This window comes from Lactuca virosa, chromosome 5 (assembly GCF_052849685.1).
Source record: "Lactuca virosa cultivar CGN04683 chromosome 5, Lactuca_virosa_CGN04683_v6, whole genome shotgun sequence".
Taxonomy (NCBI): domain Eukaryota; kingdom Viridiplantae; phylum Streptophyta; class Magnoliopsida; order Asterales; family Asteraceae; genus Lactuca; species Lactuca virosa.
Window position 1 is genome coordinate 284,602,233 of NC_136430.1, and position 14,508 is coordinate 284,616,740.

The window sequence follows — 14,508 nt, forward strand, 5'->3', positions numbered from 1 at the left end:
ATGGTGATGTTGGTTGGTGCCATAGTGTGATTTATCACACAAAAACCCTAAAAAATAAGAGAATCTTGTTTGAGGGGTGAAGATGGTATGGTAAATTAAAGAAAACAACCGCATGAGAAGCATGAGAAGATGTTGTGTAGAGAGAGAGAGAGAGAGAGAGAGAGAGAGAGATTCTCCTGATTTATAGGTTTAATATAAATTTAATTAATTACTTAGATTACCTATATATTGTTATCCATATTTTTAAATAATTTGTCTAAATTTTGTTATACATTCTATATTCACATACTAATTACCCATCTATATATAAAATATTGAAATACATGTAATTAATTTATTCTTCGGAAACCTAGTTTTAAAACATTATTTATCATACTATCATAAAAAAGAAATTAATTTATTAAAAGTACAAAATTTACAAATATATCATCGAATGTGTGTTAACTTATTAAAACTATACAATTAGGGGTGTTCAAAACCTAATATCCGAAATTTCGAATAGTGAATTTTCAATATCCAAATCCCAATCTGAAATTTCGGATATGAATTCGGATATTCGAAACGGAAATCCGAAAATTTCAATTTGTATAATTTGAAAATAATAAATAGTAATCTACAACCAGCTAAATACAAACTTAATTTACAATTTAACATAAAAATAAAACTAATAATACAATATCAATTAGTCATTTAACATAAATAATTATAACATTCATTTTTTGTTGATTTTTACTTTATTTCATCAGTGGCATAATATTTTAATACATTCAAACTTTAATTTAAGCAGTTTATAGTTAATTCCAAGTTGTCCAATAGCATCACGCAAGTAATAACATGTTTTGAAAACTTTTAACGTGTTTGCATGAGTTTTTGGTAATAATAAATAACTATGAACCATTTAAAAGAATGAAGCTAGGAAAGATTAAAGAATTATGTAAAATCAAACCAATTTGACTATATAGAAGTCATCCAATAAAAAAGATCAGCTAAATTTCAAGATTTTTAATCTTGAGTTTAATTACAAAACATAACTACATTGTAAAAATATTTAATAGTTAAATACATTTCAGATATTAGATATCCGAAATATCCGAATATTCTAGAAAAATCAATATCCGTATTCGAATCCGAATATCTGGATATCTGAAATTCCGGATAATTTCGGATCGGATTTCCGGAACAAGTATCGGATATCAGATATTTTTGAACACCCTTATATACAATTACAAACGAGTGTGTATCTGTGGTTTCACCACGAGTCAATTTTTTTATTTGATTTTATGCCGACATTTGTTCAGTATGACAGGGGCGGACGCAGGAATTGATAATAGATGTTGCCAAAAAAATCCGGTCAAACATAATATAAAACCGAAAAATAATTCATTACATCTAATACAAAAAAGCGATCAATTACATAAAAAGTTGAAAAATAACAACAATCTGTTACAAATCAGATTTGTCATCTTCGTGCAGATATCTTTTGAAACGTTCAATTACTTTTTCATTCGTAACTTTCATAAGTACTTCGGTCTCAACATTGCAAAGCAATGCGTCGTTCAAAAAGTCATCGCCAATTTTGTTGTGCAAATCGGTCCTCAAGAGCTTCATCTTCTAAAAACATCTTTCAATATTTGCGGTTGCTACAGGTAAAATTAAAGTCGACTGTAAAAGCTTATAAATCAAAAGATAAGATTGATGTTTCCCCATACTAATCATCAAACGAGAAAGGTTGGAAATGCCTTTCAAAGTAGTAAAGCGCTCATCTTTGATGCATGAGAGAGAGAGAGAGAGAGAGAGAGAGAGAGAGAGAGAGAGAGAGAAAATATCTCAAGTTGTCCCTCAAGATCTATCAAATCTGAATCATCAAAGTCATACTTGTACAACGTAGCCAACTTCAACAACTTTGATTTGTCAAATTGTGCAAATGAATCACATGGGCTCAAAGCACCCATGTATACTAGTAATTGGGTGTTTGTTTCACTAAATCGATCCCGATATTCTGTAATTTGTTTATCCACCACCGTGTTGAAGATTTCAACCTCAAAATGAAATCTTTTAGTCTTTGTGGTCGTACGGTTTCTAGCACCAACATAAAAATCATCCATTTCCAAAGTAGCAATATTGTGTGTTTGACAAAAAGGTGATATCTTTGGTAAAATGCTAGCAAACCCTGTGTTTCTTAAAGATTTCAATGTCACCATTGTCCATCTAACCATCGAAGCCGCTTCTAACATGTCTAGATCTTTTTTTTCTTGAAGTTGCTTTGACAATGTACCCGTGATGCGTAAAATGTCATACATCATATATAAGTAAAGAGTAAATTACACGAATGGTCCCTATGGTTTGCGATAATTTGCACATTTGGTCCCTAACTTATTTTTTTAACTCAGAAGGTCCCTACAGTTTGTCTTTGTTGCGCTCTTGGTCCCTGTCTTATCTAAAAATACTATTTTGCCCTTGATTTTTTTAATTTATTTAAATAAGGTGAAGTAGGTAATATAAGGTAAGGTGATGTGGAAGTGGGGTTGGGGTGTGTTTATTTAAATAAATTTAAAATCAAGGGAAATAGTCTTTTTAGGTAAGACATGGACTAAGCGCGCAACAAAAACAAACAATAGGGACTTTCCAAGTTAAAAAAATAAGTTACGGACCAAACATACAAATTACCCCAAACCATAGGGACCATTCGTGTAATTTACTCATAAGTAAAGCATGAACTCATAGGATTTAAAATATGCTAAGATTTCGGATGCTTGATGGTTTGCCAACGAACTCATAGAATTAAAATTATTTGGTAATCAAGAAAGTAGAAACGCAGCCTTGCCCTTTACTCCTTCAGCTTTGTCGATGGCTCGATGCAGGGGGAAGAAACATGACAGAACAGTCGAACAGTGGGTAGAAAGGAAAATAAGCTTGCCTCATGCGTTTTTTTTCCTTTCTTCTAACTGAAAATTTACAAGCAATTAGGATCAGATTATTTTGTCCAATTCATTTTTTATTTAGGGCTTTGGGCTATAAATACAATTAATAGACAATATTGGATTAAAACATTGAGCTCCTATATGGATAATTATAAGTTGTAAACTTGTAATTATTTTTTTGGCTTGGTAATTCCTGATAGAGTGACACATTTTTTTTACATAGTTGCACAAAAAAATTGTAATAACTGCATGATTTTTTTTCCGTAGTGGCACAACAAGTAAAAATTTTTAAAAAATCCAAAAATTTTCCACTATGTATGCGAAAGCTAGGTGTTGTCGGTGCCACACCGGACACCTAGCCAGGACCGCCCCTGAGTATGGAGTGAATGCAATTGTAACTATTATTTAGGGAATAAAACTGACAGGTGCTCAAAGTAAAATAGTAAATGACTAAAAAGCATTATTCATAAGTGTAATGTAAATTAATATAAAACCATATACATAATTACTCATCATATTTATGATTGTTTATTTTTTAATATCATTGCAATGGAAAGTCTTAACGTAGCTCTCAAAGCGGCGATTGAAAGAGGAATTTTCAAAGGAATTAAAATCCCTAAAAGTGGACCATTGATCTCTCATTTATTCTACGTCGATGATGCATTGTTTGTCGGAGAGTGGTCCCGGTCCAATCTTAAAATCCTAGCTCGTATCCTACGATGTTTTCACGCATCTTTAAGGCTCAAAGTCAATTTCTTCAAATCCAAAGTCTTTGGTATTAGAGCTTCGAATGTTGAAACCTCAAACTGGGCCAACATCCTTGGATGCGAAGCTGGCTCCCTACCGTTCACTTACCTCGAGGTCCTGGTTGGGGCTAATATGAACTTGGTAAAAAATTGGAAACCAATTATTGACAAGTTTCATTCTAAGCTCTCGTCATAGAAATCAAAAACATACTACCTTTCACTGTCCTAGGCAATCTTCCCACATACTACCTTTCAATATTCAAAGCCCCAATAACAGTGGTTGATACACTTGAAAAAAAAAGTTGTTGGAAATTCCTTGGGGGGGGGGGGGGGGGGGGGGGGGGACAGAAAGGAAAAACAATATTCACTAGGTATCATGGGAAAAAGTATCAACACCAAAGGAAAATGGTGGATTAGGTGTAGGATCAATACATGCACTTAACATGGGGCTCATCGTCAAATGGTGGTGGCGTTTGAAAAATGAACCAACATCACTTTGGAGTTAGGTTATAACAGGTATTCACTGTCGTTCTAATAAACCTTATGATTATCTCTCAAAGAAAACTATTACTGGGGTGTAGAAAAATATTGTAGGGACCATGAAAGATATTCAGGGAGCTGGACTTAATCTTAATGACATTTTTGGACAGGAGATAAAATCGGGCGAAAATACCATGTTCTGGCAGGACACTTGGATGAATAATGAGAAACTAAAAACGAAATATCCTTCACTTTATGATTTAGAATTACGTAAATCATGTTCTGTTGCCTCTCGTATCGTAAATACCGGTAACTTTTGGGAATGGCAATCTTGTCTATTAGTTGCAGGATTATCCACAAAATTAGACATGTTAAAACAGGAAATTGCTTCGTGTCAACTACAACATGGTCATGACAAATGGACATGATTGCTAATTCCAGAAGGAAGTTTCACGGTGGCAACAATCAGAAGGAGACTAGACAAATCTACACAACACTCTTCCAATCTTCTATTGATCAGTTGGTGCAAGGTTATCCCAATAAAGGTGTTTTGCTTTGTTTGGAGGGTTGTACAAAGACTCATTCCATCTACTACAGCATTACAATCATGTGGCATGAATATCGACTCGACACTATGTGTAACTTATATTGGTGAAGTTGAGTGTGATGATCATATTCTTATGAGATGCTCATACGCAAGACTTATAATGAACAAGATCTTCGAATGGTGTGGATTAAACAAAGAAGAATTCAATGATGTTGGTGAACTCCTTCATTTTGCAGCCTCAAGGGGTAGGTGCCCTAAAAAATGCATTAAACTGCTATGTATTTGTTATAGTCTGCTATGTAATCTTTGGAGGACTAGGAATGACCGATTATTTCGAGGAATATCTATTACAATTTATAGAGGCACTGAAAACATCAATACGTTGGCATATTTATGGCTCAAATACAGGGACAATGGTCGAGTTAGTAATTGGATAGATTAGAATTACTCCCCCCTTTCCCCATGTAATAAACTAAAAACTATGTTTGTTCTTCTTTGCCCTTGCCTAGTCACTTGCTGAGTGTTGGGCCTTTTTAATATATTTTACTGTTTCTAAAAAAAAAATTTTAAAAACAAATAAATAAATTAACATGTATATTTCAAAATAGTAATAAATTCAATCAGAAAACAAACTACCGTTTTAATGTTTTTGTTTTGTGTCATTATTAATAACCGAATGCAAACAACAGCTATAAATATATAATATTATAACTTGGCCGGGCACATAAAAATTAAAATAGTCTTTTCATCCTTGAAACATCCCCCATTTCCTTCTTCATTTCTCACTGCTTCCGATTCAGCCATGGCTTCCACAGACTCACTCCCTGTGAAAACCGCACAGCAGATGGCCATGGACGGCGATCAACCACCTCCCAACTACATCTTCAACGCCACCACCAGTTACTCCAAATTTGGACCTTTGGAAACTTCCCCTCCTTTTGCTCCGGTGCCGATCATTGATATCAGCTGCTTCTTCTCATCTGCCAAACAAGATGATCAACAAACCGAACTTGCTAAACTCAGATCAGCACTCTCTACCTGGGGTTGTTTTCAGGTCTACTTTCTTTCGCTATTCATATTCAAATACGTAATGTTTCCTAGTTTTACTAATCTTGACAATAACAGGAGAATTAATGGTGGTAGAAATTATTGTGGTTTCTTCAAATTAATGAAATTAAGTAGCTTTTATGTACTGTATCAGGCTGTGAATCATGGTCTTTCAGATTCATATCTAGACAATGTTCGACAAGTGATCAAAAAGTTCTTCGAGCTTCCATTAGAGGAGAAAACAAAATACTTCAGAGAAACTGGTTCTGTTGAAGGCTATGGAAACGACATGACCTACTCCAAAAATCAAGCTCAAGATTGGTGTGATCGTCTTTTCCTTCGGATTCTTCCGGAAGATGAAAGAAAACTCCGCTTCTGGCCTCAAAACCCATCAAATCTTAGGTACATTACATTTCATTTCATTTCATCAGGACGCATTAATTACTTGTACTCTTGTCATTACGAGTTGTACGTTATGCAGGGAGACCATTGATGAGTATACCAATAAGATCAAGTTTATATCTGTGGTTATATTTGAAGCCATGGCAAAGTCGTTGGATTTGGAGGAGAATAGTTTTTCAAAATTTTTTATGGAAGAAAGGGATGTTCTTCAAGGGAGATTTATTTTGTACCCACCATGTCCGATGCCTGATAAAGTTTTTGGTCTGAAAGCTCATTCAGATAGATCAGGGATTACACTTTTGTTGCAAGATCCTGGAGTTGAAGGGCTTCAAGTGTTGAATGATGGTAAATGGTTCATGGTTCCTGTTATCCGTGATGCCATTTTTGTTAATCTTGGTGACCAAATGCAGGTAAAAGAGTTGCCAATAATCGTTAAATGGTTATGTCTAGCTCTAGCTGACATTAGATTTTAATAGTTTACAATGTTTAAGTGGTTAAATCCTTTGTTGGTTTGGTTTGGTTTTGTAGATAATGAGCAACGGAATTTTCAAGAGTCCAGTTCATAGGGTGGTGACAAACAAGGAGAAAGGACGAATATCAGTGGCCATGTTTACAGAACCCAATCCAAACAAAGAGATTAGTCCTGAGGATGTTTTGGTTGATGAGAAGAGACCAAGGGTGTACAAAACCGTGAAAAACTATGCAGTATTTAACCATGAATGCTTTCAGAAAGGCATTGTTGCTCTTGATGCTGTAAAACTCTAAAACGTTTCTTGTAGTAGATGGAGTTTAAGGTCTATTTAGTAGTACTAAATAAAGCTCTCATTAAAGTACCTTTCATATTATGTGTTTGAAACTTTGCTAATCAAATTACTACTCAATTTGAAGGAAGGAGCATAGTAACCATATTCAAACTCATCATGAGATCGACTACTTATCATCATCAATCATGTCATAGTAGCAGCAATACATCATCGAATCCCAAATGGAAAATTTGCTAAGTGCCGAAACAAAACATCAAAAATAGACACATGACAAGTTTTAAAGATGCTAAACGACTCCAAAAATAAACAAACACTTGAAGTAATATAACTAAAGAAACATATGACACGACACAACACAATAGGCCTACTCAAAAGGCTAATAGTAAGACAAGAGGGGGAGGGATCATAATTCGTATCCTTACTCAAAGATCTTGAACAGAAGTCCTCCATGGGTGGCGAAGAATGGAGCAAACACAAGAGACTCAACAGCCATGAGCTTGATTAGGATGTTTAGTGATGGTCCTGATGTGTCCTTTAAAGGATCCCCAACAGTGTCTCCAATCACAGCTGCCTTGTGTGCATCTGACCCTTTTGGTCCAAGTGACTTTGCATGGTCAGAAACACCCGCCTAACATTAAACAAATTAACACATTATATTTTAATAGTAAAAAACAAATATAGGAAGCTATAAAATATAAATGCTTCAATTGTCATACCTCGATATATTTCTTAGCATTGTCCCAAGCACCACCAGTGTTGGATGCAGAGATAGCAATCTGTATCATTAAAAAAAAAAAAAAAAAAAGTAAGTAAAAATACAACGCTGTAAAAGGAAGAAATAGAAGTAAGAGATACCTGTACACCAGAAACAAGAGATCCAGCAAGAACACCAGAAAGCGTTTCAACACCAAACAAAATCCCAACAATAAGAGGAGTCAACATAACAAGAGCACCAGGTGGGATCATCTCCTTAATAGAAGCATCAGTAGAAATCTTAACACACGTGGCATAATCAGGCTTAGCAGTTCCCTCCATCAACCCAGGAATCTCATTAAACTGTCTCCTAACTTCCTCCACCATCTTAAGCGCAGCCTTCCCTACACTCTTCATAGTCATAGCCGAGAACCAATACGGAAGCATCGCGCCCACGATCAAACCAATAAAAACCTTGGGAGTCAAAACATCAACGGTTGTGATCTCAGCGCGGCTGACAAACGCGCCGAATAGCGCGAGGGAGACTAACGCGGCGGATCCGATTGCGAATCCCTTTCCGATGGCGGCGGTGGTGTTCCCGGCGGCGTCGAGGGCGTCGGTGCGTTCACGGATGCGGTGGCTCATTCCGGCCATTTCGGCGATTCCGCCTGCGTTGTCGGAAATGGGACCGTACGCGTCGATTGCGAGACCGGTGGCGATGGTGCTTAGCATTCCGAGGGCGGCGACTGCGACTCCGTACATGGCGGCGAAGGTGAAGCTCACGAAGATGCTGACGGCGATTGCAAAGATCGGGATGATCACGGATTTGTAGCCGAGGGCGAGGCCGAAGATTACATTTGTGGCGGCTCCGGTACGGCAGGAATCGGCGACGTCTTGCACGGGGCTGAATGGAAACAGGCAAGTTAATCGCAAAGTCGGAATGGAATGAGTAATTACATTCCAATGTTCCATTGTTCCATGATCATGTTTGGATAAAAATAATGTACCTGTAAGCATTGCTAGTGTAGTACTCGGTTACGAATCCAATAATAAGACCAGCCCATAAACCAACACAGACACACAAGAACAATTGCCTGCATCAAATAACAAAAAATGTAAACTTTTACGAAGAAAAAAAAAAATCATTTTTTTGTAATAAAGAAGTAAAAAGATGAAATATATACCAGTTCTTGACGACTTTTTGTGTTCCAAAATTGAAGATGGTGAAGCTAGAAGGAAGAGCAACCCAACTAACAAGTGCAACACCAATAGTCATAAGAATAGTTGAAATGATGAGTTGGTTTTTCAAAGTGGGCTCGATTTGCTTAACAGTTTTGACTTCAAAGAAATCAGTGGCAAACAAGGTGGTGATTAAGCATACAAGGATGCCTACAGAGCTCACAATCAAAGGGTACATCATTGCAGTGAACTCATGGTTAATTCCAAATGAGGAAATGGAAGCAACAACAAGGGCTGCACATGAAGACTCTGCATATGACCCAAAAAGATCAGATCCCATTCCAGCTATGTCTCCAACATTGTCACCCACATTGTCAGCAATAACCTGCAACAAATTACCAGAATACCCCTTGATACATAAGTTCACCGCACAAAAACTAAAAAGGTAAACCGTACCCTTGACAATTTCAGTGAAAAACGTTCTTCATTTTGGAGTAATGTTAAAATTTTCAAAAAAAATTTCTATGAAGGGCAATTTGGTCTTTTACGATCTTTATTCAGTATACTTCTAGTCTAACTAAACACTACAGTGACAACTTCTGTGAAAAACTTTGTTCATTTTGAAGCGATGTCAAAAAAACTTGTATTCTTTTTCTATGAAGGGCAATTTGGTCATTTTACCATCTTTGTTCAGTATACTTCTAGTCTAACTAAACACTACAGTGAAAATTTCTGTGAAAAACTTTGTTCATTTTGAAGTGATGTCAAAAAACTTGTATTTTTTCTATGAAGGGTATTTTGGTCATTTTACTTCAGTATACTTCCTAGTCTAACTAAACACTACATTGACAATTTCTGTGAAAAACTTTGTTCATGTTATAGTAATGTTAAAAATTTTGTATTTTTTTCGATGAAGGGCAATTTGGTCATTTATCGTCTTTGTTCATGATGAGGGTGCAATGACTTTATCATAAGAGATTGAGAGCGCCACTTTTTTGATGGGACAAAAGATTGCAACTTTTGTCTGATTAACATCAGTGTCAGTCCAATGCACACCAAACACAGTACAATCTGTACTATTACAGTAATACCTATAGCCTCATAAAAGTAGATTTAAAAAAGTAAAGATTTTACCGCTGGATTTCTAGGGTCATCTTCGGGAATATTTCTTTCAACCTTTCCAACAAGATCAGCTCCAACATCAGCAGCTTTTGTATAAATACCACCACCAACTCTACCAAAAAGAGCCATGGAAGAACCACCAAGTCCATAACCAGTAATAGACTCAAAAAGACCTTCCCAATCATCACCATAATAAATCTTGAAAAGATTAATGGTGATATACAACACAAGAAGACCATTTGCAGCAAGAAGGAACCCCATAACTGCTCCAGATCTGAATGCAACAATGAAAGCCTTCCCAACACCCTTTCTAGCCTCAAGGGTAGTTCTGGCATTTGCATATGTGGCAATTTTCATTCCAAGAAACCCGGAAATGACTGAAGTGACAGCTCCAAGGATGAAGGAGACTGTGCTGAAGACAGCTGTCATTAGAGCAGGTTTGCACATTTTGGTGGTGTCATATGTGCATACTTTGCTACTTGTGCTGAAACTCTCAACAGATCCCAGAAATACAAAGATTAGAACAGCAAAAATCACCATGAAAATACCAACATATTGGTATTCAGTCATTAGAAAGGAGGTTGCTCCTGCAATATCAAAAAAAAAAAATTAAGTATTTACTATTAAGATGTCCATAAACATAATTTTGAGCCAAAAAAAATTGACCCTTTTGCACCAAAAATGGTGTAGAAAATGTTGCAAATTTACACTAAAAATGATGTTAACAACAAAAATGGTGTTGGGTTGGAGATGCCTTAATTAGCATATAATTATTGAATTACAGTAAATTTTGTTGTTGTTTTATTGATAAAAGAGAGTTTAAAGTTAATGTAAATGATAATTCATAACAACAAGAATATGTATCATAGCTGCAAAAAAAACAATGCAGTTATTAATATATTCGATTTTAACATGGTGTGAATTTTTAACTTTATATGAGCTGGTCATGTCAGTAAAAGACAGTGGAATGGCAACTGTTTTGTTTTCTTTATAAAAATTACATACATTTTTGGGTATATCTTGTTTTATTCTATAAGTACAAATGAAGAATAAAAATGTGGTTCAGGCTCCTGATAAACCATTTTCTGTTTTAAAAATCAACTAGATCTAAAAACAACATCAGATGCAATCGCATTTGAATCACAAAGATGCCTTAAATTTAAAGATCCCACGAATCGTTTTAATTCAGATAAGAATATGCCACCGACAACCAACAATATCCCACCGACTGTGGAGAAATCACATTTCTCAAGATTTATACGATGTTGAAAGTTGCAGAAGATCAAAGAAATGAAATTAATATCAAATTGGTTGTAATGTTTTTTTAATATTGGAAATTTTAAGTATGAAAACTTGCATCTAACTCTACATACACGTGTAAATAAAGAATCATATGTATCCCATCGATTCAACAACCACCGCTATAACAATAGTGAAATTTAATAATAGTATTTAAGTAATGGAAAAGCTAGATCTCAATATGGACCAAAAGTTCCCACCAAACAGCATCATTCTTGGAAGAAAATTCAACCATAGTTGCAATTATAAAATTAAGTAGACTAGGTAAACTTCGAAATTGTAAATCAGAAATTAAAATATGAAACTTGAGAAATAGAACCACTTGAGCTTAAACAGCAATTCACGAACGAGATAATATAATAAGTAAAATAAAAGAAGGAAGAACGGATAGGAATAGAATATTCCAAATACGCAATAAAAAATCATGACCACAAATTCTCAGATTTCAATTCTCAAAATATTTTTCAACTAAAAATCATGTAACATTTACCAATTCAAACTAAATTTTACCTTCCGAAATAGCGGTCTGAATTTCAGCGCATTTCTGAACAACGGTGTGGTCGTTGATTCCTTCTTCTTCCTCAATCAACGCTTCCGTGTAGCCGTTCTTGTCGTCGGCGGAGGGTTTCTCCAGCGAGAGTTTGACTTGGGAGACTAGATACCATTGGAAGAGAGAGAAGATAATTCCGACAACTGCGCAGATTGGGATAATGATTTCAGTGCCGAGATCTGAGAGAATTGTGGACGTCCCCATGACTTTTGTGTCGGAGGACGGCAGCGATTGGCCAAAATAACAAGATCAGAGAGAGAAATCGAAAGAATTGAAGGAGAAAGAGAGATTCGGCCTTTAAATCTCTCTCAGATTTTATGGGTGGCGAATGCCGCTTCGACCTCGAAATGATAAATAGTGAGGGGATTTGAAAGATGAGAGACCAGTGGGCGGGTGTAGAGTTGATGAGTTGATTTTACCAGAGCAATAATTGCTAAAGACAGAATTCTTTTGCATTGACAACTTATATTTCACGCATTTAAAGACACATATTTTCTAGAGTTTAGTACTTTAAGCTCTACAAAACAGGCTGACGCTAGTTGTTGTAGTTGTGGTGCACCATAAAATAATTATTGTCTATTTTAAATTATATTTACCTATTTCTTTAAATAAATACAAAATTTATTTTATGTTTTATATATTCTGATTTTCCGGATTTGTAAAAAATATTTTTAGTGTAATCATTCCAAGCAAAATACGGACATCTTAACAAAACAATATTTTGATAATATTATTATCTTATATTATTTAGGTAGGCTTTGTTTTTTGTTCGCAAATCTTTTTGGCCTCTTCTGTCTGTGCGGCGCAGACTACGCGCAGACATTAGCCTTCACAGACTGTTTGTTTATTCGAAGACTGCTGACCTAAAAATGTCTGCGCGCCCTCTTCTTGGCGCAGATGTGAACCAGAGTCTTCTAACATCTTCAGACATCTTCTAGCCTAAATATATATATATATATATATATATATATATATATATATATATATATATATATATATTTGAATTTATATTTATTCCAACTTTATTAGGGATAAACAATTTGTAAAAAAAAGTTACAATACTTAAAAAAAAAGTTCGACGACACAAACATGATATTTTTGACAAATTTATAAATAAAAGTTTATTATAATAATGGTCGTTAAAATGGTTTATATAAATATGAAAAAATATATATTCTTATATTTTTTGTACCAAATTTTATAAAACATTATTTAATAAAGAATCGTTAATTTCTTAGAAAAATATCTATGACACGTTTTTAATTGATTTAATTGAAACAATCGAAGTTTATTTTCATTCATTTATATATCAAATTCTTTGATTCTTAATTACAATGTTTAGGTATAACTTTGCGACCAAAATTGTTGGTTTTTATCAAATATATACGTTAATTTGTACCATTATTTTCACTTTTTATACAATAATACATAAAAGTTGATTTAGATTTGTTAATTATTTATAACAAAGTCATAAATATATTAAAAAATCACTTTGTAGTTAAAAAATCAGTTTATTTAAATTTTAGTTTATTTTAGTAGCCTGCAGACGTTTGGTCCAGCTCTTCTGCTGCAGAGGTCTACAGATATGGTCCGCAGACTGTAGACATTTTGCCTCAGAAAAAACAAACAACACCTTAGTGTGGCAACACACAACATAGTTTTATATCGATATAGAAATGGTCCTAATGATTTAGTGAAATAGTAAAAATATGCAGTTTGAATCTAATTTTCCGAGCACACCCACTACTTATTATTAAGAATTCATTTTTCTTTATATCGTTGGTAGGAGTGACAACTCTCGATTACATAATTCATATGGTATGAATTAATATGTAACACCCCAAGTTCAAAAGTGCAAATGGAGGTTTGGACTCGGCGAGTTGGAGGGGTAACTCGGCGAGTCGAGTCGCGAGTGGACCGCGTGAATAAGTGACCCGACTCGGCGAGTCGGGGGTGGACTCGGCTAGTCCGTGCTGGAACATGAAACCCTATTTTCAGGGTTTGCACCCTATTTAAAGAACAATATGCCTTCATTTCAGCCTCTATCTTCCCTGAGTGTTCCAGAGAAACCCTAAATCGTGAGAGACTCCATTGTGGAGAAGAGTGAAGCTTGGAAGAAAAAATTGGTGAAGAAAAGTTGGAGGAAGTTGAGGATAGCATCAAGAGAGCTTGTGGATCTAAAGTCTACATCAGTTTAGACTCATCTTTGGGGTAAGAAGTCACCTCCTTAAGTCTTTTTCCTTATTGTCATCCATGGTGGTTGTTTTGGGGATTCTTTAGCATGGTTTGGATCCATTTCGGGTTTAGAGGTTAGATCTGAAGTTGAAACTTCAGATCTAGGTTGTATTGGAGCCATGAGGGCAGAAAGAATCAGCCTTGGGGCTTGATTGAGAGTGTCCTTGCCTTAAACCTTCATTTTGAGCTTATTGGAGCTTGTTGAGCCTTGCATGCACGTAAAGTTGGAAACTTTACGTGTGAATCTGGCCCTAGGAGTCCAGATCTATGTATTGGAAGCAATGAAATGGCCTGAAACCGTCTGAATGAAGATGTCACGTTTGGACTCGGCGAGTCACATGGGTGCACTCGACGAGTTGTATGATTTTGTGCGTGGACTCGACGAGTTGGAAGAACAACCGGGCGAGTCTGTTGAAGATTGCCTTGGACTCGGCGAGTCTGTTCTTGGACTCGGCGATTCTGGTCGTGGAACCCTAACCTTTTCTGGTTGAGCTGTGAATCAGTGAGTCGAGGGATGACTCGG

The 14,508-nt window shown here is 35.5% G+C and overlaps 2 protein-coding genes across 2 annotated transcripts; one reads left to right on the plus strand and one right to left on the minus strand.

Moving 5' to 3' along the window:
- The first annotated feature begins 5,426 nt into the window (after nt 1-5,426).
- LOC145113444 (2-oxoglutarate-dependent dioxygenase 11-like) lies at nt 5,427-6,983 on the plus strand. The gene is made up of 4 exons (XM_079049536.1): nt 5,427-5,748; nt 5,896-6,143; nt 6,223-6,553; nt 6,672-6,983. Exons 1-4 carry the CDS (start codon nt 5,497-5,499, stop codon nt 6,906-6,908), a joined length of 1,068 nt encoding a protein of 355 aa, XP_078905662.1. The 5' UTR covers nt 5,427-5,496; the 3' UTR covers nt 6,909-6,983.
- Nucleotides 6,984-7,049: 66 nt separating this feature from the next.
- Nucleotides 7,050-12,114, minus strand: LOC145113443 (pyrophosphate-energized vacuolar membrane proton pump-like). The gene is made up of 7 exons (XM_079049535.1): nt 11,711-12,114; nt 9,914-10,488; nt 8,785-9,164; nt 8,608-8,694; nt 7,763-8,504; nt 7,624-7,683; nt 7,050-7,535 (listed from the first exon to the last, which is right to left on the minus strand). The coding sequence occupies exons 1-7, from the start codon at nt 11,952-11,954 to the stop codon at nt 7,326-7,328; spliced, it is 2,298 nt and encodes a 765-aa protein (XP_078905661.1). The 5' UTR covers nt 11,955-12,114; the 3' UTR covers nt 7,050-7,325.
- Between the last annotated feature and the right edge of the window lie 2,394 nt (nt 12,115-14,508).